Here is a 20,588-nt window from a genome sequence, read left to right on the forward strand (position 1 = left end):
AAGAAAAACAAATAGTCTTTCTTCTATTTTAATTGTTACTAAACAGCAAAATAATAACTATTTCTTTGTTAAATTTACCCATGTTTTTTGCTGTATATACGCAACGGAAATGTAACAGATTTAATTAGTAATGGCACATATTTTATTACTCCCGACAGGAATCATGTTGCTCCTCTGGCTGCTGCTACTCACCCTACTGGCTCTAAATCTCTGGCTGAGACACAAGTACGCCTACTTCAGGAACCTTGGGATTCCCTACCTTCCTGCCTCCTCCTGGTCACCGATGGGCAACCTGGGCCAGCTTCTGTTCTTGCGCATTTCTTTTGGTGATCTCTTTCGACAGCTCTACGCAGATCCACTTTGTGGTGGAGCCAAGGTTGTGGGCTTCTTTGTCTTCCAAACACCGGCTCTGATGGTGCGAGATCCGGAGCTTATCCGCCAAGTGCTGGTCAAGAACTTTAACAGCTTCCTGAACCGCTACGAATCGGCGGACGTGGAAGACACCATGGGTGCGCTGAACCTGCCGCTGGCCAAGTACCATCACTGGAAGGAGAGTCGGCAGTGCATGTCGCAGCTCTTCACCAGCGGACGCATGCGGGAGGTCATATATCCGCAGATCTTGGATGTGGCCAGCGACCTGGAGAACTTCCTCAACCGAAAGCTGCGAAGTCGTCCAAGTCGGGTCCTCCCACTGACCCGCATGTGCCAGTTGTACACCACCGATGTGACTGGTAATCTCTTCTACAGCCTGGATGTGGGCGGATTGCGTCGGGGGCGATCTCAGCTGCTGGAGAAAACCAGGGAGTTATTTAACACGAACTTCCGCAAGGTTCTGGACTTCATGATCGTGTTCTTCCTGCCCAAGTGGACGAATCTGTTGAGACCTAAGGTTTTCAGCGAGAACTATGCGCAGTTTATAAGGGAAGTGGTGGAGGAGCATCACGACCACAAGAAGGATGATCTGATCAATCAACTGCAACAATTTCAGATCAGTCGCTCCTCGGACCACTACTCCCAACACCCTGACTTCATAGCCTCTCAGGCAGGCATCATCCTGCTGGCCGGATTTGAGACCTCCTCAGCCCTAATGGGATTCACTCTCTACGAGCTGGCCAAGGCACCTGGTATCCAAGAGCGACTGAGACAGGAGCTGAGTGAGGCCTTCGGTTCCACCTCCACCCTCTCCTATGAAACACTGAACGCTTTGCCATACCTCAAGATGGTATGTTCGGAGGCACTGCGTCTCTATCCGGCTGCTGCATTTGTCAACAGGGAGTGTACCAGTTCGGAAGCAGGCGGAGTCTCCCTGCAGCCGCATGTGGACTTTGTGGTGCCCCCCGGCATGCCAGCCTACATCTCCATACTTGGCCTCCAACGTGATGAAAAGGTACGATTGAGTATAAGCTTCCCCATATTAAAAATCTGAATTCCAGTATTGGCCCGAGCCCCACCGCTTCGATCCCGAGAGGTTCGCCCCCGAACGGACTAAGGATATTCACCCCATGACCTATATACCATTTGGAGCTGGTCCCCATGGCTGCATTGGCAATCGTCTGGGAATCCTTCAGCTAAAACTGGGCATAGCTCACATCCTAAAGCTGTATTCGGTGGAGGTTTGCGAGCGAACAGTAGCCGAGATTCGTTTCAATCCCAAATCCTTCATGTTGAAGTCGCAGGATGAGATATACCTAAGGTTCTGCAGGGATACTTTTTAGTATTATATGTTTAAAACACCCATGGCTGTGACTTAAAGGCAAGGACAGCAGTTTCCTAGCTATCCAATGCACAGATTCTCATAGTTCCTTAAAAGTATAAATCAAAAGTATTAAGGTTATTTAATTCGTATAGTTCCCATTCAATAAATCGCAATATAAAATGAATATTCATATGTGTTAATTTCAGCCAAAGTTAGATGTTTTATTTCCACACTTACCCCCTTTCAAAATGTTACCCAAAGCTTGGTTTTTGGCCACACATAATTGAAATTCTTACGTTTAAATGACTTAATTCCCTGAATTAAACTTGCTCAGCTTTTCTTCGATGTCCTTGATGCGACAGCGGATTTCCGGAGCCGAATCACGCTGGAACTTTTCCAAGTTCGCTTCAAAGTTCTGCTTGATCAGATTCAGAGGCCGCTGGTCCTTGGCCCCGCTCAAGCGCTTGATCAGCATGAGGACAATGTTGAGGGCCTCCTTTTTCAGGCCCGTGTGAGGAACTCCAGCGGCCAGAGCCACTGCAGCCAGAACATCGGTGCAGATCTTCTCGACAATGGCCTTGCGTGTTTGGGGCGTCGGTGCTTCCGTCTTGATCTTCTTCTCCTGGTTTATCTGCGGCAGATCGGGCAACTGGGCGGACTCATCGAAGACGTGGAGCCTCTCGATGTACTTGGTGAGGGCTGCCAGCAGACTGACTTGCACTGGGCGGGTGCTCTCCGCCAGAATGCTGGTGCAGTTCTCGGCAAAGAAGAGCTGGTAGCGATGCTGCGTCTCGATTGAGTGACGTGGCCAGGATTTTCCCAGTGTTTCCCAGACAACCTCCTTCAGTCGGTTGAGGGTTTGAGCCCTCTTGTTGCGCTCATCGGCACTCAGCTCCTGGCTGGTGCCGGGCTCGTCCTCGTCGTCGGACTCCTTGCGCAGCTCCTTCTTCTCCAGCAGGTTCCAGCTCATGTTGTACACCTCCTCAAAGCGATCCGCCTCCAGTTGATCGAGGATGTCGCCCAGAGAAGCCAGGGCTAGAGTCCGATAAATGGGTTCCCGTTTCCTTGCCTCCCTCATGGCCGCATCTATAATGCTGGGACAGATCTGGTGGCCTCGATCCAATCCCTTGGTGAGCCCGGCCAGCGCTTGCAGCAGGCGCGCCTTACCCTCAAAGGTGCGTCCCTGCAGACCGCACAGGAGCAGCTTGATGAGGCGCACTCGGTCGGGTTCATCCAAAGAGCTACTCAGGCGGGTGGCTATCGTCTGGATGGCATTTGCCGCCTGCGCCTTGCGTGACCAACTTGCATCGGTTAGTGATGTCTCCAGTTTGGGTATGATCACATTCAGATTGAGACGGATACCTGCATCGCCGGGGCTTACATCGTTCCACAAATCTTTCCACAGCTCCACATTGGCCTTCGTCTCTTCGTTGGCCTCTTCGTGCATGGCAAAGAAGATCAGCGGCAGCATGCTTTCCATGTAGTCCTTAAGCAGTTCGTGATGACGCTTGTTAATTGACTGGATGGTCAGAGCAATGGAGCGATTTCCGGGCTGCTCGGCATACAGCTCCTCCAGCTTGGCGAAAAAACTCTTGATCGATTGCTCCTTGGCCAAACCCAACAGGTGGCCAATTGCGCTGGCGTTGTACTTGCGCACGGTGGCATTGCGGTCCTTTATTCCCACAAAGCAGGCCCTGATGTACTTTCCCACCACCGGGGTCATCTCATTGCCCAAACGGATGCTGATCTGTAATGTTTTTAACACTGTAAGCACAATATCTTTTTTCCTTAATTCGATCAACATACCAGACATACAAAATGGGCGCAGCCAATCTTGGTTCCCAGATTCACACTAGACTTCATCAGCTCCAAAACCTCGGGTGTCATCTTCTCCAGCACAGGATAGTCGATATAGCGCACGCATTTCCCAATAGTTTCCATGGTGTGGTGAGATTTGGCGGCCTCGGCGCGGAGCGTATCCACTGCCTCCTGGGCCTCGTTATCGGCCCCCAAGCGAGTGGACACGTAGGAGAGCTTCGTGTTCTCCAACTCACCGGTGGCGCGAAGCAGGCAGGGAATCAGGGTGACCAAATGCGGAGCGATGAGCGCACCCGAAGAGTCAATCATGTCGGAGATGGTCTTGATGCTCACCTTGCGTATCTCGGCCACCTTGTGACCCACGCCCACTTCCAGAAGATACGGCAGGGTGGAGGAAGCCACCGCTGTGCCGGATTTTCCATGATCCGAGGAGGAGGCGATGACGCAAAGCTTTCCCAGAAACGAGGCCGTTCCGTGGGCAGTGACCCTTGTGCCCTCATGAATGTCGTCCATTACGCGGAAGAGCTGCACCCAAAGCTCTTTCAACTCCGGCTCTGGCACCTCGTCCACCTCCATGCTGTTGGCGGCGGGAACTGGGTGACCTAGCTCCTCCGAGCGCAGCTTCAGCCCGTTTGGACGCTTTAAGAGATCTCTAATTGCCAGGCAGCAGGCAATTCGCACTCGCCACTCTTTGAACGTAAGATTGTCTAGCAACTCACGCATGATTTCCCAATAGTAACGCTCGGTCACTTCCTTCGAATCAGTCACAATGGTGTCCCAAATCGAGATCATCGAGTTCTGGATCTTGGGCGTGGGATCGTACTTGTAGCGATACAGCCGGGGAATGATCCTGCCGAGATAGGGCTGCATCTTCTGCTTGGACTCGGCGGAAAGGGTTTTCAATCCGAAGGCAGCGCCCAGCTTGCTGGTCCAGGTGGCATTATGATTGGCCAATTGCATGAACTGGTAGATCATGTCCGGCTGATTGAGATCCGAGGCCAGGGAGCACAGCTCCTTGTAGGTGGTGATGTTGCCTCCCGTCGGCGTCTTCCCCAGCATTCCTTCGGCAAAGAGTTCAGTGTCTGCGGAGACCTGATTCACCTTGCGCTTGCCTCCAATGAGCTGATCCAAAAGTGAGTTGGCCAAATCACTTTGACTGCCAGAATCGGAGAGGGAATAGACGAGTCCCAATCCGCGGGAAGCCACATCCTGCACAAATTCTGTAAACGAAAACATAATAATTTGAAGAAGAAATGGGCCTGCTTGTTTACTTACCGCTATCATCCGAAAGGAGCTCGGTAAAAGCGAATTGCAAAAGCTCTTTTTTGGCCAACACGGATGGACGATGGCTGCAGTGCTTCACCACGGCTAGGAGCCACACGGATATCGCCTGACGGGAGTGCGGGTTCGGTTCGGTGACCAGGCGTATTAGCGAGTTCAGGAACTGCTCAAAGTCGCCATCGTTGCAGTGTGGATTAACAAACTTCTCATCCGGTTGGCCCTTGTTCACATCATAGCCACAGAGAGTGTTAACAATAGCTTCCGAGATGGCTATGTTCAAAGCAGCGTCCTTTTGCACCTTGGCCAGGGTAAGAAACTTGTCCAGGTTGCGTTTGGTGAAGTGCTCGCCATCGCCAATGGCCAAGTATCCCAGACATCTGGCCGCCTCCTCACGAATTTTCTGGCGCGCCGACGAGCTGCGCAACAATTGGAAGACAACGCCAAAGATAACCAACTTGGTGGAGGAATCTATACTCGTGTACTCGGTCATCTCATCGTCGTCGTCCCCATCGTTGGTTGGGACTTGGATCTCTACCGTGACGTTGGGTATCTGCACAGCCTTGCCGATCATGGAGATGCATTTCACGGCTGCCGACACGAGCAGCCATTGGGATTCACAGAGGGTTTTTGCTGGATAAATAAAAAAAAAGAAGTGATTGAAAACAATCAAACCTGGTAACTGGTCAAGGTACAAACTTACAGATAATCTTCACCGCATTAACAAACTGCGGCCAAGCGGCAAAGTCTTTTGATTTCTTCTCTTGTTTGAGCATAGCAATCTTGCGATTGAAAGTGTGTCCCACCACCAAAAGCCAGCCGTGCTTGTGCTCCAACGTCTTTTGCGTGAGGCTGCTCAAACATTCTCCCACTTCCTCATCGAACTTCTCGTCGGACAGACCGAATGCCCACAAAATAGCATAGACTTGAGCCACATTGATACGCATTGTCTCGGAGACATCCTTCAACGTGTTGCCAAGGGGCTCGAGCAGATGCAGCTGCTTGGCAGCAAACAGTTCCGGAGCCGCATTCAACAGGTCATAGAGACAGGTAAGATTGGAGTCGCCTGTGGAGTACAAAATCTTAAGATGATTCTATAGCAGGCCAATGGCAAACTTACTCCTCTTAGCCTCCACACTGCGCTGAACAAACTGCACATACTGATGCAGGGCATTGTCCTCTGCCTCCTCGTAATGCAAGGTGATGTATTTGCGCAGCTCCTGGGTGTACTTCTCATCGCCGGGAGCTGACACGACGCCAGCCGAATACCACAGGCACAGGCGCAGATAGTCAAGCAGCTCCTCGTACACCTCCAAGCTGTAGGGCAGCTTGGTGCGACCAACTACCACACAGGAAGTGTTCTTTTTCAGTCGCTTATTGGCCATCTCGTGGACGTGGGCCATCATCACCTGGAAACTGGGCAGGACCACTCGACGCTGCTCCAGGGATAGGTGATTGAAGTCACTAATGGATTCGCTGTTTATGCGGTTTTCAGCCTGCTCGATGGAGGAGAGCATATTGTAGTTTACGTGATCCTTCTTTGAGGTGCCATACAAAAAGGTGGTCACGTTCTCGCGCAGGGAATTGCTGAGGAAAAAAAAAAACATTTTATATTTAACTAAATAATGAACTAAGTTGTGGATCAACTTACCGCTCGCCCGCAATGAGCAGCAGCAAGTATCTGGCTGGTGCGTAATACTCCGGATAACAGCTGGTGAGGAAAACACTGGTTACGTTCTGCACAATCTGCACTTTGGACTCGGCATTATCCAGCAGCATAGCCAAGAGAAGATGCTGCTGGCCATCCAACTTTACGGTGGAGGGATCTGCATCCTCATCCACCTCCATGGCATCGCTCTTCTCCTTTGTCTTCCAGGCAAATGCCGGTGCCATCGAAACTAACGCCTCCCTAATGGTGGAATGTAGTTCCGGGGCACAGCTGGCCAGGTTATTGAAATATCCCAGCACCAGCTTCAGATCCTGGCTAACGTCCTGCGGGAAACTGCGAGCGTGCTGCGCCAAAGCAGAATACGCTGCATTCTGTACGTCGTTCGGCTCGGTGGAGTCGCGTCCAATCACCTTGGTGATGCCGGTCAGTATTACCCTGGATACCTTGGAGACCAATTCGCGGGGACCACTAAGAAAAGGTGATTGGGATTAGTTTTACCAGGTTGGTATGGCAGTTAAAACAAACTTACTCCCTGAGCACCAGTTCGACGAACTGCAGCGCCAAGACCTTGCACTTCTGGTTGGTGTTTGTCCCAAACAGGCCATCAAAGATCACCTGCAGACCTTTGGTCACGTTAATGCTCTTGCCGCGGCACTTGATGAGGTACTGCAGCAGCTTCTGGCGCACTCGGGCGCAGCAGGGACGCGTCTGGCGATCCGTCAACTTGTTCTGGTTGCCAGCAAACAGAGTGTACAGGGGAGCGGTTACCGCTGGGCTACTGAAATCCAGCATGGTGCAAAGCTTGCTCAGCTCAGCGATCGCTGGAGTGGCCACGCTGAAGCGTGTGTCCGCCGAAGCCACTACCAGGGGCACGAAAATCTGCACATCACTGAAAACACTGGCGCACAGGAAGCGAACGATGCCCTTCTTGACTTTCTCCAGCTCCTCAGCCCGCCAGTTGTTGGCGATGATGCGCTTGAAACTGTAGGGACTCAGTCCCGGCGGAACGTCCTGGTCCTGGGTGATGCCATAGGGCAGGAGGAGCACATCCTGGAGCAGTGACAGAAAGTTAGCACTTATGGCCGGCTTGTCCTGCAGATCCAGCAGCTTTGACCGCTGGGCCGGGTCATCGGGGATCTTCATGTCCGACAATATGGGCAGCAGCAGGGCGAACAGCTTGTCCTGGTAGCTCTCCAGCTTGTCCTCGCTGCCCACCACCTTGCTGGCCAGCCCAGCCTGTTCCTCCAGCGGCAGACGCGGAAAGCCCATGGCAATGAATATAATGGCGAAGTTCTTCAGGAACGTGGTGCTGTCCTCGGCGGCATACTGATCCAGCAGTGCCTCCACGGGTATCTGAACTTGTCCTCGCGACGAAAGGCGCCGTTTGATGTGGGTGAGCACTTCGACGACCTGAGCAGAAGGTGCATTAGTCAACCGGCCAATTCTGCAGTGTCACGATGCGAGAAGGGGGTAGGAAACCACCGGCTGGCATTGTTTGACCCGTCTACTTGCCTTGGTGCGCACCGCATTGTGGGGAGAGTTCATTTTGAGGATCACCGGGGTCAGGAACTTGACCACAGTGGCCTCCAGTTTTTCGTCCGAGTCCGCATTTCCCAGACGCAACAGGACGCGCTCCAGAAGCTCTGCAAGCGGTGGAATAGGATTGGTGTTTAGGGAATCTTTCCTACAAAAACATCCTCTTTTTGGGCAGCTCCTCAGACCACAAATTGGGCAACCAAGTCTTTATTTACAGTGCAAATTATAATTTTTACCAATTTCTGCATTTGGTCCAGTTTCCATCTTTTTATTGTTGTTCCTTCTTTGTAGTGTTACCAGCTGATGTGTGGCCAGCTGCACCAAAGTTCTGCTTTTATAAATTATTTGCAGGCTTTACAACACTTAATTGTTTTGAACAGCCGCCAATATTTAAACAATGCAACACAATGCTGCAAACATAATTCTTTTGCCAAAAATTTCACTTATTGTCCCCCTTTTAATATAACAAAAAGATCAAATTCATATTCGAGTAACTTTTATTCAAGGAAATAATGTTTAAAGGTAAGAAAACTTAAGTTTAAGCCATCGATATAGTCGAGTTGTCATCTTGAACTCTGTAAATAGAAATAAAACTTGCATTAATAGGGAATTAATAGTCTCATGCTTAGACATAATTTCCTTTGATAAATTTCAGTATTCTCACTTTTTGTGAGAAGAGTCAAGGTTCTTCAGCAATTTGTTTTATGAAGACCGTCATGATTTTATCATCAGAATGTCAATTTTTAACATGTAAAGCAAATAAATAAAAACTTAATACACACCTTCAAGTGGAATAGATGCTGCCACTGCTGAAATGCTGTGGAAACTAAGAGAAGACTGGAAAACAAATGGTTTAAAGTTACTTTTTTCTGTTTTATTCAAAAAGAATAACTGCTACAAATATTATCGCCCGAATGGTGGTTGTCCGCTCTAGTACTTCTTGAAGCTCTTCTTGGATCCCTGACCCTTGCTGACTTTCAGGACGTTGAAGCGCACAGTCTTGGACAGAGGACGGCACTCGCCAATGGTGACAATATCGCCAGCCTCAACATCTCTGCAAGTAAAGATTAACGATGAATTAGAACAATTTCCTAAAGGACTGTGATATAGTTAATTCTATGATTAATTTCAGTATTTTTACATTTAGTAAAAAGAGTCAAGTTCTTTCAGCAATTTGTTTTATGAAGACCGTCATGATTTTATCATCAGAGAAGGTTAATAGAGGCCTGTTTTCACATTGTCATTATAAGTTTTCTAAATAAATATGAGAAAACGGGCCCAAGTTTTGTTTTAAGATTTTGTAATTTTACCTGAAGACGGGCGAGCAGTGGACGCTCATGTTGCGGTGACGCTTCTCGAAACGACTGTATTTGCGCACGAAGTGCAGGTAGTCCCTCCGGATGACGATGGTGCGCTGCATCTTGGCCTTGCGAACGACGCCGGTCAGAATGCGTCCACGGATCCTCACATCACCGGTCCAGGGGCACTTCTTGTCGATGTAAGTGCCATCGATGGCCTGCGGGTGGAGTACAGAAACGTATTAGCTGGGGAATTCTTCACTTCTCAAGGGGCGGGACATCTTTGTTAGCATCACCTCACGGGGGGTCTTGAAACCGAGTCCCACATCGCGGGAGCGACGCAGCAGCTTCTTCTTGGTGACGCCGGGCTTGACCTTGCGGTTTAGGTTGACACCGAATTGTTTTTGGAAGGCGCGCTCGTTCTGGTTAGTTCAGGATCACGTGGAGAACAGGGTGTGCGGGTTTTTGGTTCGTTTTGGGCAGGCAGGCGGGAACATTCAGCGTGCGTGGGAATGAAACGGAAAAAAAGGAGGGGGCGCAACATTAGTCGTGGTTTGCTCGGATTCCTCTTACCTCCGCCGGAGCCCGGAAGCCCAGGCCAATCTGGCGGTAGAAACGAGGACGCTTCTTCAAAGTGGCGCTCTTGCGGCGCACAACGACCACCGCGTGCTGCTTGCGGAACGCGCGTTCGGTTTGCTGGAATATACATTTCGAGTTCACTACGTGCGACACCATGCGCTAAAGTGGGGTTAGGTCGAGGCTGCTCCGGATTCTGTCTTGCTGGGTCGATTCCTGACACCTCCTCTGGTTCGTCCAGCAACAGCTCACTTACAAGGCCTCTGGCACTTTGTCCGGAATCTCCAACCGTTGTTTAAGCAGCGTATTTCACTATTTCAACGAACTCTCGGTATTCTTACCTGATCAGCCATGTTGATGAAAAAGGAAAGAGGGTTGGCTGGAGGCGGGAAAACAACGATACACACATCGGCGTCATCGATGTTTCCAAAGTATCGGTGCTATCGATGTTTGGCGAAGACTATCGGTGTTTACCCGTCTCCGCTGTTAGTTCGACTATTCGCTAAAGACAAACCCACCACAGGCACGCAAATTCACCGCTAAAGTTGGGGAAACATCGACGTCATTGAAGTTTTCAAACTATAACTATATAGAACTTTATTTGCGTCCCTGCAAAGGAAAGAGTTGTAGAGAAGCTCCAATTTTTAATTCAAGAAAATATAAATAAATAAGAATGAAAGTTTTGAAAGAAAGTTGTAAGTTGTAAGTTGATGATATTTTTTCCATCTCTATATTAAACACTGTTAGCTTTTTTGTTCAGTTCTGGCAAACATTCCTGTTTGGAATGTTAAGACTAACAGTATAAGAGTCGTGCCATTTTGCAGCCCTGAGATTCAGTCGAGACTCAGACCACACAGGAGAACGTCGATAGAAAGCAACAGATACCTGATGACAGATGGCGCCAGCGTGCCAGTGCAAGGGCGTTAACTTTTTGAATAATTTATTTCACGCACTCAAATTTGCATATTTGCTGATTCAGATAGTTTGTCGCTGCTATTGACCTTCCTTTTTTGCTGGCATTGACTAGGAATTTCAGCCAAAGCTAAGCAATGTTTTTCTCAAGCACCATTCAAGAAGTGCTTCATGCCAAAAAAATGCCTTTGTGCCTGCATCTAGTAGTTTTTTCTTTTAGTGGCACACAAATTCGCGGCATTTAAGGCAAATGCCTCTTTCGCTAATTCTCCACATGCCCTAGAAATATGTCGGATTAAAAATAATGACAACATAAACGAGTGCCAGGAGAGCGGCCTTGAAATGCCGCCCACTTTCAAGGCAGGATGTGCAGCTACGCCTGCCGTTACAGCTGCTATAAATCCGTTTACGGCTAAACGTCACGGACGGAGGAGGCTCGAGCTTTGGCTCGGCTCTGCTCTGCTCTGCCTGCTTTTCATTGCCATTGTTAATGCAGATGTCTGCAGCATAAAATTGCGGCAAACATTGCTGCAGCAGCAGCAGCAGCAGCAGCAGCTGCTGATGACCTTAACCCGCAAAAAGGGGTTGTGGATGGATGGGTGGCTGGGTGGGGGGTGGGGGTGGGGGCGGACTGGTTGCACTAAGCGTGGCATGCGTGTGAAGCTGGCGAAGGTTTTCCCAGTCGGCCTTTCGCCACGCTCGGCAATTTCACCTTGCCGAGCTCAGTGACGGCAATGAAATCCCTTAACTGTCCCTTGGAAGCCTCCCACCCTCTTTTCAAGGCCACTCCCACCGCTTAGTATATTCCTCAGGTAACTGAAACTGGAGCTGGTTATTGTTACTGTTACTGTCTTACCTTATGCGCCCAGTAGGTACATCATTCGGCATTATCGATTAAATAAGCCCCGGGACATCATAAACAGCAGTAACAAAGTTTACAACTTTTTCGCTTTTGTTTCCCCCGGTTATTATTATGATTTTCATGCTCATTGCCATTACGGCTCTGGTCTTATTGTTGCTTGCCCGGGCAAATGAAAAAACTTTTACGAACTGCCAAAGTTTAACTGCCAGTTTAAATTCGATGCTGGCATACATGTTGCACATTCGAAATTCAATAACTTTATTAGTACACCAAAAAATAAATGTTGTGGGCAGTGCAAGTGTTGCGCCAATACAAATATAAAATTAGCTTAAATTACATTTGGTGACAAAAAAATTAATTTTACTCAGATTTTCATTTTGAGGTCCTGGTCATGAAACTTATTCAACTAAGCCCTGGATCGCCAAAACACCTTTTTATTCCTTTTAAAATGTTATTCTCTTAGTATTCTTTGTGTGGGCCATATTGAATATAAATGTTTTTGAAACTTTTCGAAAACTGATAAAAATTTTAGTGCCAGGCTTAACGGTTGAACTATATTAAGCCAAGTTCCAAGAGCTGAATGTCGTATTTTTTAGTCCCCATCCTAATTAGTTTGGTCAAAAGTTTCAGTTTTGGGCTTCTAAACAAATTTTAATGTACAGAAATAGAAGTTTGAGTTACGGACTTACCCCTAAACGTACATTAAACTAGAGAAAACACAAGCTATGGAAGGTCGACTGTAAAATGGTTGTAAGCTCTTTAAAGTCAGCGTCCAACTTTTCGTTGTTGCCCTCAAATTAAGAAAATAATTTCCATGTTGACGGGGTGGGACAAAGAGAGCAAAGATAACGGCATCAAGTGCGCAGCTTAACGGTACATTAGGTAAACAGTGTTGTCAACTTGTCCATCCGGAGTGTGGGGTATGCTTTAGTATGGGTTCTACAACACTGTATACATATACCTAAAACAAGAAAAGTGGGTCGGAAAAGCGGTGTAGCGCAGTCACGAGACGGAACCATTGACCCCATGAATGGAAAAAGCTTTGGGGAGATCTGAACTCTGAACTAGCGGCAGGGAACAAAGCGGATCTGTGGTAAAAAGCGGTGGACCAGGAATTCCAATGCACAGCAAAAATCGAATCATTTACAATTGAAATAAATCATTGGGTTAGTTTGGAAGAAGGTTTGTTCTTAAATAAAATGTTTTAATTTATTTGGGCACTGGGTATTCTAGATTCTTAAAATCTAATTCAAAAAATAAAATAAACCCATTTCGTTAGCTTTAATTTTAGCAGTGCATATACTTCGCACCTCAAACCCTAAACCCCTAAAAAAGGAAATTTTGGGGGGTGTTCAGAATGTGTATTTGAAAAGTGACCGAGATAATTTTTGGCATGCTTTGTTTGGTTTTACTTTCGCCAGCGTTTCGCCCACCTCCCAGCCCATGCAACTTTGATGAGCAGCAGCTGGGTTGCGGTTGAGCCCAGGGGCTTGGGTCTGGTAACGCCCCCTAAAAAACCTTTAGCTCCCAAATCGCCTGGCCCCCAGCCTCCCTGCTCGTTGGGTTGTTTAACAAGTAAATTTATGCGTTGCGCGTGGGGAGATTGGACTGGTGGGCCGGTAAAGCCACCCCAACTCCCCCTGTCTTTTTGTATCTCTGGCTCCTCGTAAAAAGCAAATGCTAAGAAATTATTACGATGCCGTATTTTTTGGGGCTTTTGGGGTAGCTCATGGCAGGGAGTGGGCGTTGCCTTGACTACCTGCAAAACCCACTCTCAGAAAAAGGGTTGCAGGCCGTAATTATGTTAATTTTCCGTATACGTATACGTATACGTAACATTCCCCAAATATTTGCAAATAAATTCCAGAGGCGAGGGTCCATAGAAAATCCAACCCTCAGTTGATGAAAATGTTTGCTATCAGCGGGTTGCCAGCTCTGCCAAACATTTATTCTTATTTTGGGCCGAGAGAATAATGTAATGTGACAGATTGGGCGGAAATTAGGTAGAAGAAATGCAAAGTCAATTTCCTCTTTTGTCAATTATCCAAAGAACTTAATTGGCATAATATTATTGGAATCATCGCTAATACCCGCAAAAGGGATACAAAACAGAAGCGGTCCTTTTGCCCTCGCTCTTTTTATCCCTCAGATTCCTTGTTAATTAATGAAAAACAAGAGTACAACGCTACTTGACTGCCTAATCGGAAGGAGCAGCGTCCACATGGAAACCTCCCAAATCGGCCGGCAAACAACTCTAATGAAGCCTGCGCAGGGTTCGGCCGGTACTTTGGAGCACCGTACTCCGCGGCTCCACTGGCCGCAATTTTTCCTCTCCAGCCGGACTAATTGAAAAACTTTCGTAGTCTGCGAACACGTGCCACCCACTGGTTCGTCCGTGGGCGGCACTGCATCCCCGCCCCAATTCTCCTGCCCCCACTGTCTGTGCCGTTTTGTCTGTTTTATAGCCACTGCTCGTTGCCGGGCTCCGAGCTCCGAGCTCCGAGCTCCTGAATCCTTGTCGCCCCAGGACCTCTGGGGCTCCTCCCTCCGGGATCCGCTCAAAAGGCCGTAAAAACGCCGCCTGCGCCTGTTTTGCCCTGACGTCCGCAATTAAAGAGCAACAACAATGCCGGGCGCGGCAATAAAAGGACCTGCATGAAAAGTAGAATTCCACTCTGGCTGTTTAAGCCGTACGTATCTGAGGGCATTTTCTCACTAATACAATTTTTCGTATGAATGCGATTACGAAATATGAGTGAAAAATATTTGTTGAGTGAATGTGAATGGTTATTAAGTCAAGTCGGGTATGACAATAAAAGTTCCTTATTTATGTGTATAAAATTTTATATTGTAAATAAGTAAAGTCCTAAAATGATACATTTTTATGTAAAATAATGTATGGCTTAAAATAAAAATGTGTTCCTAAAGGTTTACTTAAAAATTTATTTGATTTGAAATTACTCATTTCCCAATTTGATAAAATATAATGATTTAAGTTTAAATTTGTGTCGCTTAAATGAAGTTAGCCTGAAGATTTAACTCTAATCTAAAGAGAAATTACACATACGACATGTAAGCCACGTAGCATTCGGCGACATAAACACTGAACTCTCTGTTTAACATTTATATTTTTGTACATTTTTGTTTCAAATTTATTTGCTTTATGAATAAATGATTCATAGCGCATCACATACTCGACTTACCGTTCTCTGAAATTTCCTTTACACGTTCATTTTTTGGCAGAATTTTGTGTGGGGCATCCGTTGCCGTGGCCCTGGAGGCCAGAACCCGGGGCTTGGCTCAACTTTGGGCGGGGCTGCTCCAGAGCCAGGTCATCTGCCATGCTCCTGGTCTATCTCCACGTCCTCCGAGCGCCGCGGGGCATGTGAGGCGTGGATTTATTGGCCGCGCCCGCTGGCAGGCCGTAAAAAAAAACGAAATTCGCATTAATTTCTTAAATTGAAGCGTCGCCGAGGCAGACAAACGACGCCCAGGGAAGAGGAAGATTACATTTCCTTTTTATGGGAAATTGGTGGGGGGAAGTGGGAAGGCAATCCAAAAAATCGAAGCCAAGGCAAAGCATAGAAATTGGCAAGCGAACCTGAACCTGATTAAACAGGTCTATTCGATTAAATCTACGTACTAGTACGTTGGGCTTGTGTTCGTTAATTGGAGCGAATTCTTTTGTCTGGCTTTCGCTCTTTCACACTGTATCCTTCTTGGTCCTTCGATGGAGTGGGAGCAAGAGCCGCTTTCTTCCCATTGTTCATCGTAAATTTATGCATGACATGGCCATGATTTATCCGAAATTCGGGTGTAAATTAAAACTAAGTGGATTCTGTTTTTCATCGCAGGCACTGTAAGTAATTTATCGATTAAAAAGATTAATTTGTGAGCTTTAAGAAGCATGTTTGGCTATCCCTTAGACATGTTTGAAATTAATTGCTAACTTATTTTATTTTATATTTTGGTATATTTATGTTCTGTTCGACTGCAAGCAAGTAAGCTGGAAATGTAGTAAGGGAAACAAGTAGAGCCACGTTTACGTCAAGTTGTTCCTATATTTTACTACAAAAAATGTATAAGGTCACACTAGTTGCTATATATGTAAAGCTGGAGAAGTGTGACCTTGCAGTCTTAAATAAGGTTTTATAAAAGATATTTTTAAACGCTTAAGTACAAATTGTAATTCTTTAATTTAATCTGGTTACAATATATGTACCATTTAATGGTGCGCTACACTAAATTAAAAATCAGACTCAATAGTAATCTTTAAACATTCCTTAAATTTAATGAGCACATTGAACACTTCTCATTCATTTTAACCGCATGCCATTCGAGCGCACTGTACTTACTGAAACTGGGCCAACAGCGATTTGTGCCTCTGCATCCGCCATCCACAATGATCCATGCCCACGAGTCCGTTCCCAGATATGTATAGCCGCGTCCAGAGCCACAGTCACAGCCAGAGTTGCGCATCCATTGGACAATGGCGGTTCATGTTTATGGCTTTGGTTGTTGCTGAATCCCTCGATTGGTCAGAGGGACCCCTCCCCCCTCTCAAAAATACAGCGGGAGGACATGGGTTGAAAAGGGAGGCACTGAGGGAAACTATTGTAAACATTGACAAAGATTTACGAGTCGCATTTATGAGCAAACTTTGGACCGGACTTGCAAACTGGATGAGTAATGCATGTTTTGTAATTGCCACCATACATCAATTGTTAGCAGCCAATTTGGCAATCGATATAAAAAAAACAAGCGTGTGATGACCATTAACACATAATCATCGCCCCAAGACGGCGGCGGAAAATCAAACGGCGAACTGTGGCCGCCGAAGGGGCAATAAAAGCCGAAGGACCTTCATTAAACTGCCAGCAGAGCCAGCCATGTGTGTACTGGCGAGTGTCCTTCGCATCAAGGATGTGCCCGCATTCGCATTCGCATCCGCATCCGCATACGTATCCGTGTGGTGGCCGTCGTGTAATCGCAAATAATCATCCACTTAACGTCGTGAAACTTTATGCCGGAGATGGCTCAGCCAGCCCCTTAACTCGTACTCCATCTTTGCCCGGACCCCATTTGCCTGCCCCCTTGGAGTGGGCACAAAGACACGGACTCGCACAGTGCCAGTCATAATAAAGTTTATTATATCCTTGCTGGCCATCGAGCCCATGCAAACGGTTTGTTTGGCCACTGGCAGAAATGGGTCAGTGCAAGCTATTACGAAAAGTCAAATATACATAATGATCTTAAGAAAGTGTTTTAAAAAGTGTGACCTTGCTTACTAAAATTAGGCGACAATTAGGAGATTTTTTTGATTTTTTGACAATATTTACAATATTTATTCGTTTTGACTAATTTAATTTTTCTTTTATTTGAAATATTTTAAATTGCTCTAAAATCAAGTAAGGTTTAACAGCAATTGTGTAAGCTGTTATAATCAGAAACGGACATTTATAAACTTCCTTTGAACATATACTAACATTTTAAATAAATGAAACTATTAATTTTTTCCGTGCATCCCCACAAAGGACACGCATGGCCCTAAAGCCACTAAAGGACTGGTTGAATGGTTATGTATCTCTGCTCTTGACAAGTGAAACGGGTAGCTCGACCTGGGTATTTTTAGAGCCACTCGTTTGGCTGGCCAAACCATCCAATACGGGACATCACATCAAATGTGAATCCACTGGCAGTAGGTACCCCTTAAAGGCCGCCTTTAATTCCAGCTCTCCAGCAATCCAGCTCTGGACCATAAAGCAGCGCGAGAGGAAGTGAAGCCATTTCTAGCGCATCCTGGCCAACGGCGAACATCCTGCGTCAGGACCCGCCAGAAATTGTAAATTTTCGCTGCTCGACAAACAAAAGCGCAGCAGGATGTGCAAGCCAAACAGTTGCTGAATTATATTGTCAGTGGGCAGTCAGTATATATGTACATGTATATGTGTCTGAATTTTTGTGTGGAAATAACTGTGGCTTTTGCCCGATCTCCGGCTAATGCTTTTAACTGGTTCGCTTGGCTTTGGCTCAATTGATTTTTGGGCTAAGCTGGAAAACCGAATGACCAACAAATCAAATAGCGGAAAACTTTTATTTTCCAAAAGTTCTGCTCATGTTTCCGTCGGATGGTTGGTTCGTAGTTCCAACTGCTTCTTGGCCAGCGCCACCATCTTGGGCCCCATAAATAAGCCAGCAAATTGCATGCTTCGCTGCCTCATTGGATCCCTAGAAAAAAAAGGGCATGGCAAGTGGGCTAGCAAATTGATGGCTTTGTAGCAGTTGTGGTAAATTTGCTGGCCCTTTGGGCGGTTTGTTGGTCGCCTCTTGTTTCCTTGAACTCTGACCGGCAAATTGTATTTATGCGTTAATTATTTCATTAACGCCCCATTGAGTAGCGCCTTCTTGGGGTCAGGGGTGAGGGGCCATTCCATTTCATTCCCCCTCTCAAATTATTCCAGGCTATTGCATTCAAGTGATTTTGATTCTTGGCCATGGGGGCGTGGCCCTGCCCCCGCCCCTTTTTTATGTGATGTTGCGCAATCGAACGGAAACGGAATGTGAGGCTCATCGAAGGGCCTCATTAGGGGACCGATGGGCAGGAAATCCCACGAGCCATGTCCAAATGTATTTTAATTAAATGCATTCAATTGAGGCAGGAGAATTGGGAGTGAAAGCTGCTTTCCTCACAGCAATCAATGACTTTCCGTATCGGGAATTTAATGAACACACTTAAATTAACTCTCGGACAGGTGGAAATTCCGCACATTTCATTTCCCAAGGTTATGTTGTATTCAATTTGCTTTAAAAATAAATTGTGTAATTCAGACATGTGTGAAGGAAGTAAATTTAATATTTGAACCAATTCAGTATTTGAATGGAATACATATAAAGATAAAAACCCAAGACCTCATTAAAAATTACACATAATACGAACAGTGTTTGCTCAACACGAAAACAAATAAAAGCAGTCTTCTTAAATTGAAAAAGTGAAGGATGGTACATTAAACCGCAGATCATATTCAAAATGAAACCATTTATATATTTAATGAGATATCATATACATACAAATATCCGTAAATAAACAACCCGCAAGTCTTTTATTTACTGCCATCCACTCTTACAAATAATGATAACGCACAATTTCTGTCATTAAGAAGCCCCCATTACTTTTCCTCAGAAAGGTAAATAGAATGGGAGGCAGGACTTCTCGAGGGGCAGGTAAAAATAAGCTGAACATCAGGTGTAAGTAAATGAAAGACCCAGTAAGAATGAGCGAAAAGTGAAACGCCAACATGAGCAGCTCATAAAAACTCAACAAGGCGAAATGTTTAGGTTTAAGTGGGCGTCCCTTGAAGGGGGACGAGATGGGTGGTTGGGTGGCTTACCGGAACAAAGCCGCCTGCATGCCAAGGCATGCCCTGCCTGCATTTAGCTAATCCACAAGTTTAGCACAACAAAGGCAAAAGGCAAGGAAGGCACAACTCAAGGTCCTTGCGACGATGACTACGAGTGGAAATGGCCGAGGACGAGGGGACCGGGACTGCTGTGTAAGTGGATGCGGGACGACGACTACTTGACAGTCTTGGCTTGGCTTTGTTTCTGTGGCCCCAAGCAGACCCTGCACCACCCAGCATCACTCTGAGCCACCCTGTACCAACCGAAAACAAAAATGGAAGAAAACACCACTTCCCAAACGCTGGCTGCATCTTAAATTGTGTTTCTTGAATTTATATTTCTTGGCTGTCTGGGAGCTCAGAATTTTTAGCTCTGACCTGCTCGCATATGTAAATTGATGGCTTTGTTTGTCTTTGGGGCTCAGCTTCAAATTCGTAAATCCGTTGAAAATCCTTTTTAACTTTTAATGATGGGGCCGCTGTGCCGAAAGTGGGCCAATGTTTTCCCACGGGATTTGCGTAAAGTATCTGCTAAAAGCTTTCCCCATTCCGTTTGACTGTCTTCGTTATTTGGCCAAAAAGGCAGCGCTAGCCGCATCGCCATCGCCATCGACATCCACATCCTTCCTATGCCCTTCCCATTTTACCCAGGAGTCAACATCAATTTCGTTTTCATCAATTTCGGTCTGAGGAAAATGGTGGAAACGGGCGGCTGAAGCTGCTGACGATTCCAACATGGCCGAAAACGAGGCCAAGAAAAGCAAGAGAGAGAGAGAGAGAGAGAGAGCTAAATATATATAGACAGAGAGGAATATAAGACTTTGGGAACTTGGGAATGTTTAACTTAGTTTTCATTAATTTGTTGTTTTAGTTGGACCACTTATAAAAAGTTGGCTTAATCTTTTGGCTTTCGGCTGACTACAAATTAAGTTGAGTAGTTGGTTGAGGATTTTTAGCTCCATACTTTCCTAATTGAAATGATCTTTAAAATAAAGCCAATAAATCATATTGTTATACAAGGAACCCATACAATTCTTTCCTTTTTCTTTATACAATTTTTACAACATATAGTTAGCATTACCTATAATTTGCTATACTATTTTCCATACTGAAATCATTCAATCAATGCTGAATTTCACCTATCCCATTTCTACAGAAATTTATTTGATTTAGTTTTCATCATTTGTTATTATGTTTATTTTTACATTTCGAGACTGGTATTTTTTATGTTGAAATTTGTTTTACAAAGAGCCCATACAATTAATTTCCTTTTTGTTGATTTGTATTTGCTATACATTTTCAGTTTATTATCCTCACTGAAATATGTCTTAGAATGAAACCAATAAATATATACCGCTTTGTTAATCAATTTCTGAACTGTCTTAAATAAAAACCTCAAATGAAAAATCAAATACTCATTAATGATTGATTGGATTGGTAAGGATGTTTATTGATTTAGCTTCATCAACCATCGCTTGGTTGGCAATCAAAAATGGTTCATAAAAGGAAACCATTAATTTAAAACAGCATGAAAAGCTGGTTCGTT

The 20,588-nt window shown here is 46.0% G+C and overlaps 4 protein-coding genes across 4 annotated transcripts; 1 reads left to right on the forward strand and 3 right to left on the reverse strand.

The window, feature by feature from the left end:
* Positions 1-131: 131 nt before the first annotated feature.
* On the forward strand, positions 132-1,715 carry LOC108149720 (probable cytochrome P450 6t3). Its single transcript, XM_017277486.2, has 2 exons — positions 132-1,387; positions 1,434-1,715. Exons 1-2 carry the CDS (start codon positions 164-166, stop codon positions 1,713-1,715), a joined length of 1,506 nt encoding a protein of 501 aa, XP_017132975.1. The 5' UTR covers positions 132-163.
* A 177-nt stretch (positions 1,716-1,892) lies between these two features.
* LOC108149717 (proteasome-associated protein ECM29 homolog) lies at positions 1,893-8,316 on the reverse strand. The gene is made up of 9 exons (XM_017277483.2): positions 8,234-8,316; positions 7,974-8,104; positions 6,991-7,871; positions 6,444-6,929; positions 5,913-6,379; positions 5,496-5,858; positions 4,790-5,425; positions 3,503-4,734; positions 1,893-3,443 (listed from the first exon to the last, which is right to left on the reverse strand). The coding sequence occupies exons 1-9, from the start codon at positions 8,259-8,261 to the stop codon at positions 2,004-2,006; spliced, it is 5,664 nt and encodes a 1,887-aa protein (XP_017132972.1). The 5' UTR covers positions 8,262-8,316; the 3' UTR covers positions 1,893-2,003.
* Positions 8,317-8,849: 533 nt separating this feature from the next.
* LOC121466749 (40S ribosomal protein S11) lies at positions 8,850-9,729 on the reverse strand. The gene is made up of 3 exons (XM_041707619.1): positions 9,592-9,729; positions 9,308-9,513; positions 8,850-9,051 (listed from the first exon to the last, which is right to left on the reverse strand). The coding sequence occupies exons 2-3, from the start codon at positions 9,415-9,417 to the stop codon at positions 8,928-8,930; spliced, it is 234 nt and encodes a 77-aa protein (XP_041563553.1). The 5' UTR covers positions 9,418-9,513; positions 9,592-9,729; the 3' UTR covers positions 8,850-8,927.
* LOC108149835 (40S ribosomal protein S11) lies at positions 9,627-10,352 on the reverse strand. Its single transcript, XM_017277709.2, has 2 exons — positions 10,213-10,352; positions 9,627-9,991 (listed from the first exon to the last, which is right to left on the reverse strand). The coding sequence occupies exons 1-2, from the start codon at positions 10,222-10,224 to the stop codon at positions 9,839-9,841; spliced, it is 165 nt and encodes a 54-aa protein (XP_017133198.2). The 5' UTR covers positions 10,225-10,352; the 3' UTR covers positions 9,627-9,838.
* Between the last annotated feature and the right edge of the window lie 10,236 nt (positions 10,353-20,588).

The sequence above is a fragment of the Drosophila elegans genome, unplaced genomic scaffold (assembly GCF_018152505.1).
Source record: "Drosophila elegans isolate 14027-0461.03 unplaced genomic scaffold, ASM1815250v1 contig_183, whole genome shotgun sequence".
Classification (NCBI taxonomy): Eukaryota; Metazoa; Arthropoda; class Insecta; order Diptera; family Drosophilidae; genus Drosophila; species Drosophila elegans.